This window comes from Doryrhamphus excisus, chromosome 1, assembly GCF_030265055.1.
Source record: "Doryrhamphus excisus isolate RoL2022-K1 chromosome 1, RoL_Dexc_1.0, whole genome shotgun sequence".
Classification (NCBI taxonomy): Eukaryota; Metazoa; Chordata; class Actinopteri; order Syngnathiformes; family Syngnathidae; genus Doryrhamphus; species Doryrhamphus excisus.
Window position 1 is genome coordinate 18,187,501 of NC_080466.1, and position 23,382 is coordinate 18,210,882.

At 43.1% G+C, this 23,382-nt stretch overlaps 1 protein-coding gene across 16 annotated transcripts in view; it reads right to left on the reverse strand.

The window, feature by feature from the left end:
- Positions 1-23,382, reverse strand: part of cacna1ab (calcium channel, voltage-dependent, P/Q type, alpha 1A subunit, b) — a 90,906-nt gene that overhangs the window by 33,165 nt on the left and 34,359 nt on the right. For 12 of the 16 annotated variants that reach the window (XM_058065313.1, XM_058065312.1, XM_058065318.1 and 9 more), the window contains exons 13-32: positions 23,225-23,337; positions 21,481-21,612; positions 21,283-21,355; positions 20,988-21,108; positions 20,120-20,187; positions 19,733-19,839; positions 18,639-18,792; positions 17,120-17,727; positions 16,491-16,780; positions 16,294-16,426; positions 16,089-16,218; positions 15,320-15,379; positions 14,922-15,028; positions 7,538-7,637; positions 5,851-6,011; positions 5,505-5,642; positions 3,884-4,085; positions 3,641-3,805; positions 3,442-3,552; positions 3,086-3,169 (exon numbers count right to left, since the gene is read on the reverse strand). In XM_058065313.1, coding sequence (XP_057921296.1) covers positions 3,086-3,169; positions 3,442-3,552; positions 3,641-3,805; positions 3,884-4,085; positions 5,505-5,642; positions 5,851-6,011; positions 7,538-7,637; positions 14,922-15,028; positions 15,320-15,379; positions 16,089-16,218; positions 16,294-16,426; positions 16,491-16,780; positions 17,120-17,727; positions 18,639-18,792; positions 19,733-19,839; positions 20,120-20,187; positions 20,988-21,108; positions 21,283-21,355; positions 21,481-21,612; positions 23,225-23,337 — 3,057 coding nt within the window. The remainder of the gene's footprint in view (positions 1-3,085; positions 3,170-3,441; positions 3,553-3,640; positions 3,806-3,883; positions 4,086-5,504; positions 5,643-5,850; positions 6,012-7,537; positions 7,638-14,921; positions 15,029-15,319; positions 15,380-16,088; positions 16,219-16,293; positions 16,427-16,490; positions 16,781-17,119; positions 17,728-18,638; positions 18,793-19,732; positions 19,840-20,119; positions 20,188-20,987; positions 21,109-21,282; positions 21,356-21,480; positions 21,613-23,224; positions 23,338-23,382) is intronic. The other 4 variants (XM_058065315.1, XM_058065327.1, XM_058065326.1 and 1 more) reach the window with 2 other exon arrangements.

Here is a 23,382-nt window from a genome sequence, read left to right on the forward strand (position 1 = left end):
ATAAGAGAAAAGGAAACATATAAGATATAAAATGGATTCACATTCTTCTTTTGAAGCTCTGCTTAGAACCTTCTTAAAAAGGAACTGCACTTTTTTGGAATGTTGTCCCTCATTCAAAGTCCATGAAACATGAACATATATATTACTTTCCCTTTTCTGTGCAAAAAACACATGACTTCAGTTACTACATATTTGACGATGGCCATATTTTGACGCCGGAACAGATGATTTCTATCGGGAATATGTGCTGATGTTGAGCAGGATAGTAGGGATTGCTATGATATGCTGTCATGTATTAACCGTCGTTAAAGGGAACATCCCGGCTCAATGAAGTATGTTATCATTCACATACAATGTATTCATGGAAGACATTTAGCTACATCTTCCTGGTGCGTCGTGTGGTTGACAGGCCAGGCTGGGTCATGAGGAGGAGGAGGAGCGAGCAGCTTCAGTAGTGCACACGTGTCAGCATGGCAGCAAACCTTCACAGAAACGCACCTGGCCTACATGCACACCCGAGGGAGGGGAGGGGGGATGCCACTCAAAATAAACAATGTACCTTTCGCATAACAGTAATATATAAATAAGCTTTAGTCTACCTCATTTGACAATCTCAGAAAGTATACTTAGCAGCCACTTGATGAAGAGTCAAGAACCAGTCATGATGTGCTATATATATCACTATATTGACAAAAAAAAACTTAAACTATATTGGGAAAGCAGGAAGTGAACAAATGTAACAGTTACTGATTGTAAAAGTACCAGATGGAGGCGTAGGATTTAATAAGCTTTGCTTCTTCCTACTCCTTTTGGACATGTGGAACTGTGAACTGATTATGTGATGCATTCAATTGTAATCTGCTGCATGTTCAAATGAAATAAAACCATTACCATTACCATGGTGTACACCATCTAATGAGGTCCAATACAAAAGATAATAAAGCTGACTTTTGACACGTGATGTAATGATATGTCTTATCAATCCAAGATAAAGATCACTTGATTTGTAAGCCAGCCAGGCTCATCCAAGAAGCGCATGCACAAGGGGTCAAAATACGTCCCGGGATGGGGGTCAGGGGTCACGTGACGGGCTCAGGGAGGCGGGGCTTTCATGAGGATGCAGAGGAAGCTTTGAGAGATAAATTACAAACCAACCAGATTCTACATGTGCCATGATGTCGAAAGATGAACGGGTCATTTTGGGTTTTTTTTTTAGGGCGGAAGATATTTGTGGCGTTTTTTTTTTTTTTTTTTTTAATTGGGCGGAGGCATGGGGGCGACAGAAGGCACACCATCATCATCACAGCACCACCACCACACGTCATGGCGTAACACGAATGGAGAAGAACACGATGAAGGATTTCATAGTGCATTTTGATTGGATGGATTTCACAAGAGAGTGGGGCGGGATGGGGGGGTGGTAGGGGCGGGCAGTAGGGCGCCAATTAAGTAGAGAAGTGAAAGAAAGCATGTAAAGAGATAGAAGAAGAGGAAGACGGAGTCATTATGAGTGTCAGTGTCACAATGGCAGTCAACAGCTAACGTTCAAGATGCTCTCTGGTGTCCCCGCCGAAGCCACGCCCTCTCTGTCCTTGGCGGGACGTTTCACTCCATCCTCAACAAACACGACAGTTAGCTCTTGCTAGCCATAGCCAGTGCAGCTAAACGCTACAAAGCAAAGCTAGCCAATTAGACACCGGACAAAGATCTGCTAACCAGCTTTGTCAGCTCCTACCGCTGGGTCGCGCCCTCGCCAACCTTCTCCGACACGGCCGCGGGCTCGCTGATCATGTGCCAGCGCACTTTCTTTGTGAGCCATTAGCTATTAGCATCGTCTCGGCTGATTGGATGCAAAATATGCCACGGCTGGACACCAGAGAGGGACTTCAACCAACAAATATCAAACCGTCAAACAGGACAAGTGGATAAAATTTGTGAATGTCGCCAACAAAATGAGGAAAAATGCGGGAAAATTTCATTTTGCACAAAAGCTCACACACATATTTTCCCAGGATATTACAATTACCGTAAATGCTCCAGGTAACGCCTCTATTCAAGTAAGTGAGTGTTCTATAGTTGCCGGGCACGCAGAAACAAAACATATAACTGTCTTTGCATTAAGAGCTGTGGCTGTAGTCAACCTCCCAATGTAGTTTTTAATGAATGGTCAGGATCCAACAGCTTTACTATTTAGGTCAGTATGTTGTTTACATTGGTTCTGTTGCTGCTGTGTTGTGTAATGCAAGAGAGCATAGTTCTTTCCACTTTCTCATGCACTCCAAATCATTATCACAGATAAAAAGTGTTCTACTAGTATAGAATGAATTCACAGGGGTTGTTGGTATTGATGGTAAAGTCTATACAGGCTCTCTGTAGGAATACACAAAGGGAAACACATTTAGGAAATAACAGCCTCTCATCAATTAACGTCTTCATTCTGTTAGAATTACAGCATTTACGGTAATTACCACACTTTAGACATATTTCTTGATGACTTTTGTTGTGTAAATGTTAACGCCCGTATAGGAGTGTCACAAGATCTCGTCAAATTATAATATGACAAATTCTCATTAAAAAACTGGTTATTTACTGATAATAGATGACGAGATAAATCCTGCGATAAATGAAATGCCTGCCACCATATTGTTTATATATTGCTATGTACATTTGTGTCTGTTTTCCACGTCAAAACAAACCACCCCCAACCTAATCCCCCTTCCCCACCCAGTTTTCCCATCTGTGAAGGAAGCTAAACATCCAGATGCAGAGCATATCGTCAAAACAATCAACACCCACTGTGATGTTTGGTTGGCAAAGTACCATCAGGCCAAGTGGCCGCGGCTTTAGCGGTGGTCGAGGAAAAAAACGTGAGTTCGGTGAGACCATGGAGCACGACTTTCGGTTCTGGGAAACTAATTGTGCTTTTCTAAAAAATCCGGTCTTGTTCTCATGCATCATTTGATCTTGTGACACCCCTGTCAGCGTCCTATCCTAATACTAGCATCCTAGTACTGATACTGTCAAGTCATCATTCCGGGCTGTTAAGAGTCCACTATGAGTTATTTGTTCTTATAAAGTCACTTACCCCAAGTTCCGTGACCAAAATGTCAGTGATGCTTCCCAGAACTGAGACAAAATCAAAAATGTTCCAGGCGTCTCTGAAGTAGTTCTGTTTGGAAAGGGAAGGGAAAGAAAGTGACATGGAGTTAGTTCCCCCAAATACAAAGACACAGACTGTTGCCATGGAAACAGAATGCAGGAAGGACCACGGCGGGACTGCCGTGCACACTTTGGGGTTTTACGGGGACAGCAAGAACACGCTCCAGATCTGTCGACCAAAATAAGCTTCCTCATGAATGAATGATGGGACGAGCCCGCATGGAAGCAGTCAGTCCATGTGTGTGTGTGTGTGTGTGTGTGTGTGAGTAGGTTCTCCCTCACCAGAGGACCAAAAGCGATGATTTTCAGGATCGACTCCATGAAGAAGAAAGTGGTGAAGACGATGTTGAGGTTCTTCAGGACGTCGTCGTACGTCTTTGACGCGCCGTCAAACTGTTAGAATGAATTTGGAGGACAATATTTGTCATTGTGAGGCCTAGTGAGGGTTCCTAGTGAGTAGGAAACGTCGCAAGAGCATCACCTTCATCATGAGGACGATGGTGTTGAGCGCGATGAGAGCCATGATGCTGTACTCGAACGGCGGCGACACTACAAACTGCCACATGCGATACTGGAAACTCAGCTTGTTCTTGGGCATGTGGCGAGTCAGGGGCTTGGCGTTGATGGCAAAGTCTATACATGCTCTCTGCAGGAGTACAGCAGACAAAACACTGTGACGATTCCTGATGCATCATCTTGACTACCCGGACCGGCGGTTCCTCACCTCATTCTTTTCTAAGCTGTAATCCTCCATCATTTTATCTCCCTGTTCCTGGAATGTGATGATGATGAGAGCCACAAAGATGTTGACGAAGAAGAAGGGGAAGACAACGAAGTACACCACGTAAAAGATGGACATCTCCATCCTGTAACCCGGGCTGGGACCCTGGTTCTCATAAGTGGAGTCCACGGAGTGCTTTAACACCCTGCACAGGAGAAGACACATGATTTTACCGCTATTCATTGGCTCCTCAGTCACACACACCGGTGGTGGTGGTCATCTACGGTACATCTGTAGCCCACCGCCCAATATCCCTGTTTCTGGGCCACCTGGTCTACCCCCGAGACACTGCCGTCCACAGCTTGTTTTTTATTGGCCCTAAATTGATTACATAAAAAACACCTGACCACTCCTGGTGTAGCGGAACCTCCAAAGTCATTGACTTAGATCAGGGGTCGGCAACCTTTACTATGAAAAGAGCCATTTTTCCTCCTAGCCCACCAAAGATAAATAGCCTGGAGCCACAAAACATACGTTTAAAACAACGTTTTTGGGGGTATCAACGTAGTTCAGATAAGAAAAGACGAATTGGAGTACTATTGCTAGTATTGGAGATAAACTTACATAACTGTATGTGTAAACTACTTTAAACTTACCTGATTTACTCTGGCGCCCATGCAGCTGTTTTTAAAATATCAAATACCCCTGGGAAAGTATTACTTATTTTATGTTTACCTGCGTGAGAGAAAACTGAATAGCATCCTGTCTGCTCATCCTCGTGCTCATGCAAACAGTCACACCTCAGCCAGGATGCATTCAAGGTCTCACACAAAGTTGGATTTTTGCATTTTCACCAGTCGGGTGTTTAAAAATACTCAAGCATTGCTAAGGGAGCCAAAACAAAGAGGCTGAAGAGCCACATGCGGCTCCGGAGCCAAAAGTTGCTGACCCCTGACTTAGACATTGTTTGAATTTCAAAGCCTGAATTTTTCCCATGAGAACTAATACAAATAAAAATAGTCTGTTCCAGGGTCAAACTGTAGCCATCATAAAAGCTTTACTAAGTGTCCAGGCTGGGTTTAAGTCACATTTTAACCTTCTTAAGTGTCACACAACTGGAAGAGGAGGTCTAAGATGAATAATAAGATGAATTAACATGTTCAATTGATACATATAGAATTGTATTTGTTTCCTATGTCATACGTTAGCAATTTACAGTTCTTGTTCTGCATTTCCTCTCAATGGTCACTTTCAACAGTGGCATGGCAGAAAAAATAAAAATAGCAGGACACAACAATGAATAGAATGATTTGGTTTTATATAACAGTAATTTTGAATTATTTTTTATATTTAAAAAAATAAATGTACAAATACTGAGCTCAAGTCTCTTTGAACAGGTTTGTTATATTGTACAGTATAATATGATAAGCATGAGTATTCTGCCCCCTCGTGGCCAAATGTGGTGCAGTATGACGTCATAATATATATACTTTATGGTATCCACGGTTTGATCTACTGGCTTTAGGTATTATACACTCTATGTTCATTAAATAATTTTTTAAATATGAAAAAAGTGGTCAACCATGGAGGCTGTGTGTGTGTGTGTGTGTGTGTGTGTACGTACTGCGGCCACCCCTCTCCAGTGGAGACAGTGAAGAGGGTGAGCAGGGCCCAAGCCACGTTGTCGTAGTGGAAATCGTACTTCTTCCACTCCCGCTTCTCAGCTTTAACCTCATCCTTGTCGTACACTAGATACTCGCCCCTGCAGGGGACGACAAACACAAACATTGCAGCGACACAACTATTCCTGTCGGGAATGTTGGAATGTATTCATATGCACTCGTCTTGTGAGCTTCATGCTGCTTATGCCCAGAGTCAACACCAGGTGGCAGCATCCACCCAGCAGACACAAGACTGCACCTTCCAGTCTGATGGCTAAGAAGCATTTGAACCTTTTCCTTCCGACCAACCTGCAGTCGCGCTCAAACTCTTTGGACTCGTCCGTGCAGTAGAAGAAGCGACCCTTGAAGAGCTGCACGGCCACCACGGCAAAGATGAACATGAAGAGCATGTAGACGATTAGGATGTTCAACACGTTCTTCAGGGAGTTGACCACACAGTCAAACACAGCCTAAGTGAAGAGCGGGGAAAAGAAACGTTCAGGGATTTTAAAAATGGTGGAAACATGTGATGGCTGCAGTGCGCAGTTTGTTAAGTATCAGATAATGGATTTATACCATGCTACCCTTCAGCTGGAGTACCAAACACAGTAGTACTCTGGCCCATGCTTAAAGGATCATCATCCACAATCCTTATGCGATACATACACGACTTTCTCTTCTCTGTGCATTCTAAAGATATAAAAACAGCTAAAAAAAAAGGTAAGTACTACAAAGCCCGCTATTAAAACACCCAACAATGTTTTATGGTTTTCATACATACTGCAACCACGTAGTAACAGGTATGTTGATGATACAGTTGCATGTAATACGTACAACATTTTTGCTGTATTTTGCTCATTTTAAGCAACAGCGGAACTTCCTTCCTGGGTGCACTGGTTTCACTGCACTGAAAATAATTCAAAAATTGAAGAATCCAAAGCAGAATATGAAGAATTCAAAGGTGTGTTACACCCGCAAACGTAATAACTGCCCACAAACGTAATACAAATCTGCAGCTTTGAATGTAATAATCCCGCAAACGTAATAAATTTCCCACAAACGTAATAAAATGTGCCAACTGCAAACGTAACACTGAAATTATTACATATGTGGGAAAGTGAAAATCTGGAAATGTAATAACTTCCCACAAATATAATATGAGACAAAATAATGATCTTTGTGGTTGTTGTTGTTTGTTCTTTCTTCTTTGAATGAGGGAGAAGGTGTAGATATTTTGTATTTTGTATAGTAGATTTTGAGGATTTTAACAAGATAATTCTTTTTTTTTGTGGAAAAAATATTATTCAAAGAGTATCATTTGAATACATTAAAGGAATCTTAAATGGTTATTACATTATAATTTATTTTAAATTTAAAAGATAACATAATTGTGATAATTGCAATTGTTTTAATAAAATTATTATTATTATATTTTATTATTTCTTTTGATTATTTCTTCCCCATGTACACACAAAATCACACATACAATAATATACTGTAACTAAAACGCACATGTACGCCCACAAACAGAGCGAGTTTTAACAGTACAATGCAATCTTTTCTTGATTTAATTCATGAAATTCATTAATTTTTGTTGAATTGATTCTTGTTGCTTTGTAAATATTGTTGTGATATTTACACCGTAAATATCACCTGATATTTACATGTGATTGTCATTTCAGATTATAAATACAAACGGTTATAAAGCCTTTTCTAAAGCTTTGGGACTCCAGCAAACAAAAGTGAGAGCCATTATCCACAAATGCTGAAAACATGGAACAGTGTTGAACCTTCCCAGGAGTGGCCGGCCGACCAAAATGACCCCAAGAGCAAAGCGACCACTCATCCAGAAGGTCACAAAAGACCCCACAACAACATCCAAAGCAGTGCAGGCCTCATTTGCCTCACTTTTTCACACTGGCCCATAGAGCTTTGATTTTTTTCTCCCTTAAAATGAAAAAGTTCCAGGTGTGAGCCCCCGTGCGGTAGGGCTTACCTTCAACTTGGGCAGCCGTTTGATGGTCTTCAGAGGACGCAGCACTCTCAATACTCGTAGCGACTTGATGGTACTGATGTCTTTGCCCTTGCTGCTCCCCCTGGAGGTACACCAAGGAACAACATCGTCATGACTTCATGCCAGTGAGATGGAATTGCATCATCAGTCATTTTCAAACAAAAGGTACAATTGAAAACAATCAGTCTCTCCTTCTGCAAAAAAAAAAAAAAAAACATGTCACGCATGAAACCGCTGGCGATCAAGCAATCAGTGGCCTGACTGTTTGGAGGTTTCATGGAGAAGCATCATCATCATCATCATCATTGTCATAATTTCCATTCCATATCCACAGGCATCTCACGGCAGAGTGCCCAGCCAAACCTCTTTCTTTCTTTTTGCCGTCAAGAGTTCTTCCATGAGAGAAATGAGACAATGTCGCATAGCGTCTGATCGCTGGAGTCCACTTTTGTCCACTCGGACGGGAAGGAGGGACTGCAGCAAAGGGAGGCTATGCGAGACCCCGGGTCATGTGATGGTGTGTGGCATCACATGACAGGATGGAGTGAAGGAGAGATTAGCATAAAATGTCGTCTAATAGAGCCATTCAAGGATGACAACTTCAGGGTCCAAGTTTTTTTTTTTTACTTTTGCGTTTTGAATACATTTTCCCCATTTGAAATAAGTAAGTGGAAATAGTCTGATCCAGGGTCAAAATGTGGCCATCAAAAAACTTTAACATTGTGTACATGTACATATAAGTATTCACAGTATACACGTTTTATGTTCCAGCCTTGTACCAAAATTGTTATTACTGTTATTACTGTTATCATAGTTCAAAATGTATTTTTAAAACATAAAAAAATAAATATTTTTAAAATGTATTTTAAAAACATGTAAGAAATCAAATGTCCTACATAAGTATTCATAGTACTACACGTTTTATGTTCCAGCCTTGTACCAAAATTGTTATTACTGTTATAATAGCTAAAATGTATTTTAAAAACATTTGAAAAATTTTAAATACTTAAAAGATGTATTTTAAAAACATGTAAGAAATCACATTTACATAAGTATTCACAGTACTGCACGTTTTATGTTTCAGCCTTGTACCAAAATTGTTATTACCGTTATTACTGTTATAATAGTTTAAAATTTATTTTAAAAACATTTTAAAAATATTAAATATTTTAAAAATGTATTTTAAAAACATGTCAGAAATCACATGTATATAAGTATTCACAGTACTACATGTTATATGTTCCAGCATTGTACCAAAATTGTTATTACTGTTATTACTATTACTGTTATACTGTTAAAATGTTTAATTTGATTGTGAAGTACTTGCAAAATAAATAAATATTACTTATTTACTTACATTTTACTTAATGTTTTCCTAAATATTCCACATGAACAAACTAATAACTAATTTATAGCATCAGCACTGCTTAACTTCATATGTATGACTCTTAACATGTTGTCTGTAGACTTGAAGCGTTCATATTGGCCACACTTTGACCCTGGAATAGACTATGTCTTATTTCATTGAGGTTTTAGTAGAAAACTGTCAAATGTTGTTGCACTAATTCCATAAAACAAGCAATGTGGCGTGATGGTGAAGATAAGGCGCTGAGAACGAGGCAGAAGAACAAAGAAAGAAAGAGCGAGAAGCCAAAGTGATCCGGTGCTGAAGGAGGTGGAGGAGAAGGAGGAGGAGAACTTTACCGGGTGCTGCTCCTGTCGAGTGCCATTGCAGTTAGACGGCGAGAGACGGAAGAAGAGGAGGACACAGAAAGACAGACGTTGACAGAGGAGACAGACAAACAGCAGACAGGAGAGAGGAAAGGTTGGCAGAAAACGAGAGTAAACACATCGACATGAGAAGACACACGAGGACGGACAGCAGGATGGCCACGCCTGTGTGGAATGTCCCGCCCCCTCCTCTGCAAAGACGTCATTCAACTACCCGAGCAAAGTGGACTTACAAAGTAAAGATGGCTGAGTATTGCCTGAAGTCAAGAACGCCATTGGTTCTAAGGGCGAGGCCGTGGTCGCTGAGGTTGGCTTCGGGTTTGGTCACAATAAATGTGCTCATTCACAGCACACAACATTCATTTGTCTGCTGCTACAACTCCAACATCATATACTGCATACATAGGGGACCACACTTCCTCATTCTCATGACAAGAACGCCAGATGCATTCAGGGACACTCCGAAAATCACAAAAACGGCTTAATAATCAGCGTGTGTGCAAATAAAGAGGAAAGTGGATATTTTTATTACTCACAATTTGCTACATTTAAGTGTGCTGGAAAAAACACTGAAAACAAGTCAATGTACCTTAAATTCTGCGATGTCTTTGAATGCAACCCCTCATTGCTTGTAATGACATGTTTAAAAATGTTATTTTAGCTTTTAATACATCTAAATAAATATCATCGTCCTGTCATTTATCTTTTTATTCAGTCTTTCTCAGACATAGTTGCAAATTGTGATTAATCCTGATTAATTCATCCAAAACTGCGATTAATCTGTTTATTTTTTTTAATCATTTGACATTATAAGATGAATATAATGTAAATATAATTGATTCATTCATGCCTGCCTGCCTGCCATTCGGGCTGCACGGCGGAAAAAGTGTTCAGCGTGCAGGCCTCACGGCTAGGAGACCCGAGTTCAATTCCGCCCTCGGCCATCTCTGTGTGGAGTGGTCTCACATGGTCTCCCCGTGCATGCGTGGGTTTTCTCCGGGTACTCCGGTTTCCTCCCACATTCCAAAAACATGCTAGGTTAATTGGCGACTCCAAATTGTCCATAGGTATGAATGTGAGTGTGAATGGTTGTTTGTCTATATGTGCCCTGTGATTGGCTGGCCACCAGTCCAGGGTGTACCCCGCCTCTCGCCCGAAGACAGCTGGGATAGGCTCCAGCACCCCCTGCGACCTTCTTGAGGAAAATGGACGAATGACTGAATGCCTGTGCCCATTCTAAAATCCTTTGGGGCCTGTGATGTGGTACAAAAACATCTATTTTAATGTTGTATATCGTTTGCATTATATTTGTGTATTAATGTAGAAAGTTGTACATTTGACATTTGATTATACTTTGAAACCTCCATTTTCCGTTTTCTACTAACTGCAGTGTAAAATCTTACAAAACGTAACAACAACAACCCCTTGAGTAGCACGCCATTTTCCAGGTATTATCCTGTACCGTCCCCAACGTAATGTCCAGCCTGGACGCTTCTTCATCTTCCGAGGCGAGTACATCCATGAAGAGGAAGCTGCACGGCCGCATCCGTTTGCACTCATTCTTATGTTATTACAGCGTAATAATCAATTAGAGCGGGCCTGCAGCATAAATTGCCCTCATTAGATCTGCAATCATCTGCTGAGATGCTATCAAAGCGCTCTGGCATGCACGTCAGCAGCGAGGAGTGGGGTGAGGGGGGGGTAAAAAGAAGTCTTTGCATGTAAGAGCTCATCCATCATCATGATTACACACACACACACACACTTTCTCACTCTTACACACGCGCGCACCAGCATGCAGTCCCGTCATGATAGTGTATCATTCAGCATTTATGTGGAGGATGAGGAGGGTCCACATTTATGTCTAAAAGCTGTTTTCAAGTGGAAGCCATTGCACGCTGACCATGCTGAAAACCTGCTGTGCAATGGCTCTGTGTGTGTGTGTGTGTGTGTGTGCCACAACTGTGCCGGACGTCAGCCCTGCAGCAGATGTTTGTAGCGAGGAGAAAGGAGGTGAAAGCAGAAGGAGGAGGGAGGTGGGAATAGGAGTTTAAGGGGGGGGGGGCAACCTTTTTTTATCCCCACATTACTACGTTGTATCTAAAGTGACATCTCACACGGTGATGTTCCACTTTGTGCATCTTAAGTGATGAGAGTACTAGTAGTAGTAGTAGTAGTAGTAATGTATAGGCTGGCCCTTGAACAAGCACCAGCAAAGCAAGAGCGTGCAACATCCTCCTGGACATGTTTTTCCTCCCATTATATCAAATAATGATAATAATAATCAGTCTTGCTGTCGAATCGTATTGTAGTGGTGGGTATACAGTATGGGAGTAGTATTGGGTGTAGGCAAGCGTGTGTAATCTACACTAGCCATCAAACGTTTTAGAACACTCCAAATTGTCTGGAGGAAAAGGTTAACTCGTTCGATCCCAGCCATGTGCCTTGTGCACACTAACATAGAATAGAATAGAATAGAATAGAATAGAATATGTTTATTGTAATTGTTATGATACTTATACGTTATCACATGGTTTGTCTGGTATCAGGTATCATGCCCCCACGTGCCAGTATCAGATACAGACACTACTGGGCCTGATACCAGACAAACCATGTGATTATCTTATTATCACATACTACATTATTAATTGGCACTGTACCCTAGAAAGCGCCCATGAATGATACGGGAAAAGGCCGAAATGATACTGTGTCAAAGCCCAGGGCAGTGATACTGATAAAATATAGAGTTTAACCATGTCCAGTATCAGCCCCCGTAGCTGTCCACTCAGAGCGCGCTGCTCTGGTATCATTCCCGTGAAACAACCAATCAGAGAACAGCGCACAAGTGCTTAGTGCCTAGTGCTTCTCCAGTCACCAAAAAACCCAAACTTGATTAATGGAACTTTAATTGTCAGACATTGATAAGATAAGACTGTTGATAAAATATTATTGTTGAAATATTTTTGCAATTATTGTGTTTACACTGTTTAGATATAATACATGTAATAAACTGAAAAAATTCTGGAAACAAAATAGTCTTTTGATTAAATAGTACGTGATAATAAGATCATCACATGGTTTGTCTGGTATCAGGCCAGGTAGCATGCCCCCAATTGTCAGTATCAGCCCGAGACCGAAGGTCGCCATAACCTATAATTATCACATACTATTTAATCATGGGCTATTTAATCAAAAGACCATTTTGTTTCCAGAAAATTATATTATATCTAAACAGTGTAAATACAATAATTGCAAAAATATATCAACAATCTTATCAATGTCTGACAATTAAAGTTCCATTAATCAAGTTTGGGTTTTTTGGTGACTGGAGAAGCACTAGGAATATTTATAGTTAAGCCCAGGAGCCCACTTCATGACCTGGGCTTGTGCGCTGTTCTCTGATTGGTTGTTTCACGGGAATGATACCAGAGCAGCGCGCTCTGAGTGGACAGCTACGGGGGCTGATACTGGACATGGTTGAACTCTATATTTTATCAGTATCACTGCCCTGGGCTTTGACACAGTATCATTTCGACTTTTTCCCGTATCATTCATGGGCAGTTTCTAGGGTACAGGGCCAATTAATACTGTAGTATGTGATAAAACAATATAAAAATATCATTGTGATGTCACACTGATATTTTCACAGAAGAAGGAGTCGGCTGCATTAACCTCCATTTCTGCAGAACAGCTTTGAATTATTATGAATTGGTGCTGATGCAAACGAGTAGTGAATGTCCTTGGATGATATCTGTACTTTCATGGGCATCGACATGGTTATTCTTGAAAAGACTGAGTGAGAGAGTGCATGAATGAAAGTGCCATAAAAATGGAACTTTTAATGTAATTTATGGTCCCAGAGACTTACTTTCATAAGTTCAGTAAGGTTCACTAAACCAGCCCAATTATTTTCAGTCCTTAATTAAAAAGAATATGTTATGAAAAGGTGATATGATATTCAAAAATGAGGTAGTTAACATTTTGGAAGATTTTGCAAATGTTCACACTGGCAGGAGGGCCAACGGATGTCGGCAATGCTACTCGCTTTGCTGTACGTCACGACTACAACCCACGACAAGTGCAACGTGTACTAACGATATCAAGGTGAAGTGCCTAGTAGGAAGTGGGAGGGGCCAAAGAGGGAGCGGAGGGGGCGGAGTCATGATATGGTAATAAAAATGCAAGTAGAGAGGACGGGATGACTCACGGCCTGTTTGGCGGGAATATCAGAGCAGCATGGGTTGTCGGGTGTGGAGGAGGGGGAGAAGGGGTGGGGCCAAGGAGAGTGGGAGGAGATAGTGAGTAGGCGGTGCTTAACAGAGGTCAGACAGTTACAGGACGAGTGACGTGAGGATGTGGTGGAGACTGACGATGGTAGATGATGGTGGTGATGGAGATTCCTCAAGGCGCCCCCTTAGGGTCCCTAAAGGTCTCCAAGATGACACTCAAGTGTTAGTAGTATTAAATGGCATTGGTTAGATTATTACCTCCACCAAGCAAAATGTAATGCTAAAACGTTGTCTATATTTTTATATTTGTTGGTTTTAATTGGTTTGTAATTTTAACTTTGTAATCTAAATTTTCCAAAAATGACAACTTTATCTGGTTTTGTTTGTTTCTCATAATATTCAAAAATATATACATTTTTTTAAAATTACTGTTTTTCTTTGGAATATTACAAGTTTATTCTCGTAAAAATGCAACTTTTTATTGTTAGAATAGGGCTTTTTTCTCTCAATATTTTGACTTTATTCTTGTAAAATTACAGTCATGTTTTCACTGTTTTTTTATTGTTCAAACTAACCTCTTGTACATTTTCTTGTTGTAATTATTTGTTACTTTATTCCTACAATATTTTTACTTAATTTCTATATTTTTAATATTTTTATACAACCTAATTTTCCAAAAATTGCAACTTTTATTATTTTTCTTCATAATATTGTTACACTGCTTGTTCTCATTATATTACTGCAGATTTTTCCATTTTTGCCTTTGCAGTGTTTTTTTAAAATTTGTTATTGTTAAGTTATATTTTTAGAATGTTACACGAGCCAATAAAAAACAGCAGCAGGCCGCAAATGGCCTCGGGGTCGCACTTTGGACACCCCTGTTATAGGGTTTAATCACTGTATAATGTCCATTACCACCACCTAGAGGATTCAAGTGGAATATAGCCTATAGCCAATAAGCGTATTCTGTGCTTCGTATGTATTCTTTGGAATTATCTTGGTATACAGAAGTGAATGTTTTCATTTGCATGGTATTAAAGAAAAGACTTAAGTGAACTTAAAACTTCATGTTAGTCAAATTTGTGGGTTTTTTTTTAATTGAGAGAGAGTGTGGTTATGCATGATATGCCGATGATGGTGGAGGACGCTGAGAAAGACCAGCTGATACAATGTCCCTTGGTTAATTGAGAAGCAGCATCTAACAGACATGAAGAAGGGATGTCATCAGAAGAAACAGGAAGGGGTTGGTGATCTGCTCGGGGTTGACAAAGCAATAACAAGGACCAACATTGTCCAGCCAACATGGCGGCTGCAAGGGTCTTTCTGCAGATGTGTCTGGTGTGTTTGGTGGTGGGAGGGTGGTGGTGACGGTAGGGGGTTGGAGGGTGGGGATGTTGGTTACTTACGTGAAGGCGAAGGCCACCAGAGCACCACTAACCACTATAAAGTCCAGAATGTTCCACAGGTCACGGAAGTAGGAGCCCTGGTGGAGAAACAAGCCCAGCACCACCATCTGGAAGACACGGAGCATGTTCAGTCGCCATGGCAACATACTTGATGGTGTGGTCATGTGACTTTGCTGGTTACGGGATAAGTTTTTCTTATTTTTATTTTATTATATTAATGAATTATTGATTAATATGTATTATATTTCACATGGCCCCAGTCGATGGCCAATTTGACATCTTTTTCTGTAAGGATTATGGATGTCCGATATTGAAAACTGGTGTGACTAATCTGATGAAAGACCTGATGAAACACAGTACTTCCAACAGTAGATAGAGATCAAAGCAGTGACACACACCTTGATCAGCATTTCAAAAGTGAATACGCCCGTGAAGACGTAGTCAAAATAGCGCAGCACCTGTGGATGAAATGTAGTTAGCATAGCCGTGACAAGCATATAACTCAGTAGTATTTTCGATTGTGATATATATTTCAATACATTCATGCATAGTTTGGTCTGAATGAATGATATTCTGTGTGTGATATGGTGGATGCACCTTGTGCCTGCTTGCAGCTTTGAGCAGTTTCCGCAAGGGACAAACATTGCCCCCCTCATGGAGGTCAAATTCCATTTTGGGATAAATGTAACTAAATATACTGTATTTTATGGACTATAAGTCACTCCTTAGTATAAATCGCACAAGGCCAAAAATGCATAATTAGGTACATAAATAAAAACATACATAAGTCACACTGGAGTATAAGTCACATTTTTTGCGGGATAATTTATTTTACCAACTACTTGACCAAAACAGACATTACGTCCTCTTGGAAGGCAAGTTCTAACAATAATAAAAGAATAGAGAACAGGCTGAATATGTGTAAGATATGCTAACACAATGGTTATTCAGCTACACAAAAATAAACATGAACAGAAAAGGTGTCCAGTGTTTATGTAACTCTATGTCGCTCTGGAGTATAAGTCACAGGAACAGCCAACCTTAGAAATAAAGTGTGATTTATAGTCCAAAAAATACGGTCATAATTTGTAAAAATTCAACTTGATAGAATTATATTATATTACTATATTACTATTATTATATTACATATAATAGAGTAATTCTCACGTTGTTCTGAGGTGAATCTGGCGACACCGGGTCTTCCGCGGCGAGCGCGATACTGCTCATAGCGATGACGGACAGGATGCTGAACTCAAAGTATTTGAGTGTCAGGATGTAGTGGCAGCACTTCCGGAACCTGGAGAACCACAAAGGGAAGAGTTGAGTTTCAGGGCGGGATGGACATGAAGGCATCATGATCGGCATCACTCACGGGTTGGTTGTGGACATGATGAAGCAGGAGCTGTAAGGAGGCATGGGCTTCGGTCCGTCTTCGTCTCCCCCGTCGTCGTCGTCTTCCTTCTTCTCTTCGTTTTTCTTCTGGTCCGTGTTGGCGTTCTTGTTCACTGAGAGGCAACACAGAGACGTTGAAGCGCTGGAAAAGCTCCAGAGGGCCGAAAAGGGGCTCACCTTGCAGGATGGCGTTGGTGGACGGGTACGGGTAGACGGGCGGCATGTCGATGCTGGTGTAGTCGGGTTTGGCCATGCTGCTCAGAATCAGACTGTCCATGCTGTGGAGAAGGGTGTGGGTGTCGGCGTCGCAGCAGTTCAGCAGGTTGTTGACGTTGTCGGGGTGGTCCGGCGGCAGGTCGTAAGGTCGACTGGCGAGCTTGCTGTTGTTGCGGAGGTTGTCCAGGTCCTCGTTGTGTTGCTGGATGGGCCGCGTGGTGGAAAGGCTGGCCCCGGTGCTGTGGTGCTCCCTGGGGTGAAGAATGACATTTGATTCTTCCATCCATCCAACCTTACCTGCTATAGTCCAGCCCGTCATAAGACTTGCCAACTATTGTCTAGCCAATCACAAAGCATTTAGCTAGTCTTAATACGTGCATTGCTCCCATACAGCCATTCATTCATTTTCTATCGCTTTTTCCTCACAAGGGTCGCGGGGGATGCTGGAGCCTATCCCAGCTGTCTTCGGGCGAGAGGCGGGGTACACCCTGGACTGGTGGCCAGCCAATCACAGGGCACATATAGACAAACATACAGCCATTCATAATCGCTAAAATAGAGATAGTTACGGTCGGTCTTTGTTGACTCACTTTCTGGAGCGGTGTCCTCTGCTTCTCTCCTGGTTGCCATGACGATGCCGCCTGGTCTTCCGACCCTCCCCGTCTTCGCCCTTCTCAACCTCCCCCTCAGCTCCCTTGGACCTGTGCCTCCTGCCGGGCTCCCCCTCCCTGGCGGCCTTGCGGTGCTGCCTGGCCCTCCGGTGCTCGTTGTGTCCCTCGCTGGCATCCCCGCCGTGGCGCGGTGACACGCTACAAGCTTCCCTTCCGTCTCTGTTCCTGTGCCGGTGACCCCGGTGGCTCCTGTGACCGTGCCTCTCCTCCCCGAGTCCAGCCTCCTGGTTGCTGGACTCTTGGTCCATGTTGGCGCCTCCGCACGCAGGTTGGTTCGGGCCGGGCGTTTCAGTTCCAGCGGCCTTCTGGTGGTGATGATGATGATGGTGATGGTGGTGGTGGTGATGATGGTGGTGGGCCGCACGGTGGCTGTGGTCCAGGTCCTGCTGCCTGTACTCTTGGTCCAGAGGCAGCTTTCCCGGCGGGGTCTTGTTGGTGTTGTTGTTGCGGTTGTCCTGCGGGTTGACCACCAGTGGCCGGTCCAAGTGGGTCTTCATGTCCCCACGTCCTTTTCGTGGGTACGACACCTGGAAGGGAGGACCAGAAAACGACACTTGCTAGCTTCAATCTTCAATTGATCTTCACCAAACACTCATTGACTGTTTCAGTGGTGAAGTGGGTAGTAAACCGTGCACTGCAGCATCATTAAAAATAAGAATAAACATGAAAGACATGAAAGAAAGCATGTATGAGCAGGAATAAAGAAAAGATTTCTTATTCCCTGGTTGAAAGTCATGCAGGTTGAATGTGTGCAGGTGTGCCGTCGCAGTAAATGGAACCCTCGACCCCCATCCACCCAGCTCCACCCAACAAGTCACAGCTATACACCATTCGGCAAACAAAGATGGCGGCAAGTCCTCGCAGAGCCACCAAAATATCCAAAAGTGAAATTTTTGCCGAGTCATATCCAGTCGACTCCTGATCGGTGCGTGACACGCTCAGACCCCGCCCACTCATCCTTCTAAACTGGGTGCAGCTCTGGACCCGTCTGCACGGCCCATGTTAATAATGCAACGCTGCCGAGCACGCAGGCTTCCAGCGAGCGCCATGACAGCTTAAAGGGACATTACCGCCAATGTCTGCCAAGGCCCGGCCTGACCCAGAATGAGGCAGAACTTTTTAAAAGCAGGTCAGTCGAGGGAGTGCTTGTGCTACATTTCGCTTCACGTTGCACACCATTACACGTAGAAAACAACATCAAAATGAAGTTGCTGCTTCAACATCATGATTTTATGATTTTTTTTTTTTGTAAAAGTGGTTTATGACATCATGATCATTTGTGGCCAAAAGCAGTAATGAGTGGTGATCATGTCCCTTTAAGAGGTGAATGAAAAATGACAAATAGCCAGCATATATATCAGGAGTAGACTGCATATATATGTGTACAGGTATGACTCTTCAAAAGGGATGGGGTGGGGCTGGGCGGGGGGGTGCTCACCTCCTCTCCCTCCTCCCCCACCTTCCAGTCATCCTGCTCCAGTTCGTTGTAGAGGGCCTCGCGGCTCGTCATCAGGTTCTGCCGGCGAATCTCGCTGGTACGCTGCTCCCACACGGACTTGCTGCCCTTGGCGTGGTTCTTCTGCTGCTCCTTGCTGGAACGGAAAGAACAGGAAGTATAGATTGCGTAATATGGCGGAAATGACCCTGGTGGGATCGGTTGTCCGTGTTTTGAGTTCGGTATGTGTAGTATCTGAAGAAAGTGAGTACCCTTCCATTTCAGCAAGGGTATGGCAGTAGAGCTTGTCAAGGAACAGTTCTACAAAAGGAACCTTGAACATGCTTTAGAGTAGTCCGTGTGCAGCTGTATAGAGTACAGATTTACTATACAATGAAAATGAGTCAACACGCAGCTGATATTAAATAGCTGGAAAGACAAACTCCAGTCAAGCATGGTGGAGGTAGCGTGCACGAGTGCTGCTGGTACTGGAGATCTGCGGTGCATTGAGGGGAAAAATGAATCCCCAACAAGTACTGTGACATTGTGAAGCACACGCATCACCCCTTTGCTTGTTCTTTTGCCGTTTAATGAGGCATAACAGCATGCAGCGTATCATGCATCTTAGCGTCACAGTCTGAAGGCTGCACGAGTGCTGCTGGTGTTGTTTAATTGCTGAACAGTTTAAGTTGCCAGGACTGCAAAACATGGCTTGGCAGTGATGTCACAAACAAGGTGGCGTTTTTCAAACTTCTTTTTGGTGTCATGAGCACTTTAAATTCCAATATATAAAAGCAAGGTGAATGCAAACGCAACAAGCGCCCATCCGGCGGTGGCGGCAGCACTCGTGCACACTACTACCACCACCATGCTTGACTGCAGACAAGACACAGCTACCTTTTCTACTCACGATTTTGACAATAATGGCTGTGTGTTGACTCCTTTTCTGCAGCTAGTACATCTATAGTGTTGTCCAAGCTGTACACAGACTACTCTAAAATATATCCAACTTTCTAAAGGATTGCCCCTTGCCAAGATATATTGCCATAAAGACGCTTGATGAAATTTTGTACTCACTTTGTGTAGTGTGTACTCACGCAGCAATGGACAGGTTGGCGGCCGACAGCGGGCTGACCTCAGCCACCTCCTTCGCTTTCTGCAGCGCCGTCTTCTGATTGGCCGCCTCCTCTTGCTCTTCCTCGTCCTGTCAGAGGAGAGGAGAAACTTTTCTGAGGACCTTTGCAAGACGCAGCAAACCAAATGATGAGTGTCTTCCTGCTCATCTGCGGCCATGTGGCTGTGTTGCGTTGCTTTCAGGTCCCAGTAAGCACCCAATACAGCATACAGGCTGATACTATGCAACACCTTTACTGTAATTATTAGCACATCTCGTTGTTTGCCTTTGCGTGAATCCCCCAAACAGTGCAAGGAAAGTGACAAACCTTCAAATAAGGACAAAATAATATTAGGTTCAGGTCCTGTACCTTAGTGAGCTCCTGGGCGTTGGCCAGGTTGTCCACGGCGATGGCCAAGAAGACATTGAGCAGCGTGTCTGTGGTGGAGGACGCTAAGGAAAACTGATGTTGTTTTGGCAATGCAAAGACACACACAGGGGTTCCCCGCATTGTGAGATAACCACATAAGCAATGAGGATTGGCTAAGGTTTAGTAAGATTGCGTCTTCAGCCAATCAGAGAACTTGGGTGGGCGGGTGTTTAGAGCACATAAGCAATGAGGATTGGCTAAGGTTTAGTAAAATTGCATCTTCGGCTAATCAGAGAACATAGTAGGTGGGCGGGTGTTTAAAGCACATAAGCAATGAGGATTGGCTAAGATTGCGTCTTCAGCCAATCAGAGAACTTGGTTGGGCGGGTGTTTAGAGCACATCCAAATAGTGGAAATAGTGTCGGATAGTGGATACAGCGAGAGATGGCAAGTGAGGAGGACTCTAGTGAGAAGACAGCGTTAGCCAAATGGAAGTACAGACACTACTTTAACCTCGTTGAGGTCAAAGGTAAAAATGTACACGTCGAATGTACATTATGTCCCCGAAAATAAACTTTGTCCACGTCTTGTGTGAGCAACTCAAACCCACAGAAACACCTGTCGACTCTAATAAATTCAAACCTCAATTGGGGGGCGAGTAATGCAATCGTTATTTTTACTGGTAACTAGTTACTTTTGTAGTGGAGTAATTCAGTTAGTAACTTTTTTGGAGAAGTAACTAGTAACTATAACTACTTTTTTTAAAGTAATGTGCCCAACACTGGTAGAGTGGTAGAGTGGCAAAATGTGACGTTTTTAATTCGTTGGGCTTTTATGCACATATTTGCAGCTACAGAAGCAAGGATACAGTTGCCAAAGAGGGTGAGGACGATGAAGAAAATGGAAAAAACCATCCCCTTGTCGTTGACCCCGCCCTGAGACTCGATGCCGTCGTACATCACCATATTCCAGTCCTCTCCCGTCAAGATCTATGTCAAAAATCAAAGTGGATTCACCAATCAGGCAAGAATGATTTCTTAGAGTCATTGAATGTCCCTTCTTTTCTGTAAAAATACCCACATTTTCAAATGCAAATGTAAACAGTGTACTTATTCGAGTGTACTGTATTTTATTGGAGACACAGCAAGTGAAGATGGTCCTACCTGAAACACCGTCATGATGGCTGCTGCAAACGTGTCAAAGTTGGTGGGTGGCGTTCCATCCTCAAAGTTGAACCTGAGACGGAGGAATCGAACAACGGCGTGAAAAAAAACTGACCTAAACAATGCCTGAACACAGTGACACACAGCAGCAACAAAAGAAAAGGAAGGAAGAACTGAGTGAATTTTGAAAACACTGACTGTCCGCCAAAGAGCTGCATGCCCAGCAGGGCGAAGACCACGATGAAGAGGAAGAGGAGGAAGAGCAAGCTGACGATGGACTTCATGGAGTTCAGCAAAGACACCACAAGGTTGCGCAAAGGAGCCCAGTACCTGACAGCCAGGATGAGCAGGAAGGTAAAAGAAGAAGGAGAGGAAGGAAAGCATTTAAAGGGGATCTATTATGCTCATTCTTCAACTCTTTTTCAATATTTACACTGCATGTGTGTGATTGGTATCGGCCGATTTCACTCACGGATTATTGGGATCAGTATCGGCAGCATAAAACTCTAATGGGAACATCCCTTATTTGAGCATATATAAGCATGGCGGATGAGTGGAGGATGAGTAGCGTGCAGGCCTCACAGCTAGGAAACCCGAGTTCAATCCCACTCTCGGCCATCTCTGTGTGGAGTGTGCGTGTTCTCCCCGTGCATGCGTGGGTTCTCTCCGGGTACTCTGGTTTACTCCCACATTCCAAAAACATGCTAGGTTAATTGGCGACTCCAAATTGTCCATAGGTATGAATGTGAGTGTGAATGGTTTTGTCTATATGTGCCCTGTGATTGGCTGGCCACCATTCCAGGGTGTACCTCGCCTCTTGCCCGAAGACAGCTGGGATAGGCTCCAGCACCCCACCCACGACCCTCGTGAGGATAAGCGGTAGAAAATGAATGAATGAATAAGCAGATCGTAAATTGTGTTCACTTGTTTACTTCCGGGCTGCACGGCGGACGAGTGGTTAGCGCACAGACATCACAGCTAGGAGACCCGGGTTCAATTCCACCCTCAGCCATCTCTGTGGGGAGTTTGCATATTCTACCCGTGCATGCGTGGGTTTTCTCCGGGTACTCCGGTTTCCTCCCACATTCCAAAAACATGCTAGGTTAATTGGCGACTCCAAATTGTCCATAGGTATGAATGTGAGTGTGAATGGTTGTTTGTCTATATGTGCCCTGTGATTGGCTGGCGACCAGTCCAGGGTGTACCCCGCCTCTCGCTCGAAGACAGCTGGGATAGGCTCCAGCACTCCCTGCGACCCTCGTGAGGAAAAGCGATAGAAAATGAATGAATGAATGAATATTTACTTCCAACAGTTTCCTCCAGATGATTATTTCAGGGCCTTTTAGGACCAATGATACTGGATTCCAGTCGAGCATGACAGTTGGGTAACATGTAAATCTGCATTCTTTACCTCATGGTCTCCAAGTACTCCTACTCAACTGTTGTGATTGGTTGAGAGTCGAGGGCCATGTATACGTCTGTATAGATAAGTTGCAAATATAGCATAGGGCCTGTTTAGTATGAATAGACGATTCTGTCCTTTAATTCACCTGTTCTTGAACAGAAACTAAAAACCAGAAAATAAACTGAAATCTGAACGTGATTATTGTGTATTTGTTTTCCTCTCTCTGCAGGCTGCCACGGCAAACAATAGAGCAAACACGATGCTTATTTTTAGCCCGCTTCTGTGATGGGACCATTCATCCTGGCACTAAAACCCAAAGCCACTTCATGTTGACCCACACAGAACAAAAAAAAAGCCTCATTCTGCAGTCAGATGAGTCCAAGTGAGGAGCTGGGAGAACACTCAACAAAACATAACGCTAGCCGAGCCAAATCCAATTAAAATCTCTCCTGAAGGGAGCGTCAAAGAAGCGGCGGAATGCCGCTACAGTCGGCGCCAGAACATCGGGAAAGAACTTCTGATGCAAACGACTCTTACTTGGTGACCTTGAAGATTCGGAGAAGTCTCAGCGCTCGTAAGACGCTGATCCCGAAGGATGTGCCGGGTTTGATGGTGGCCCAAACAACCTCGAAGATGCTGCCCACAATCACCTGCACACGCAAACATCATTTCAATTTCACTCACAATACATTTAC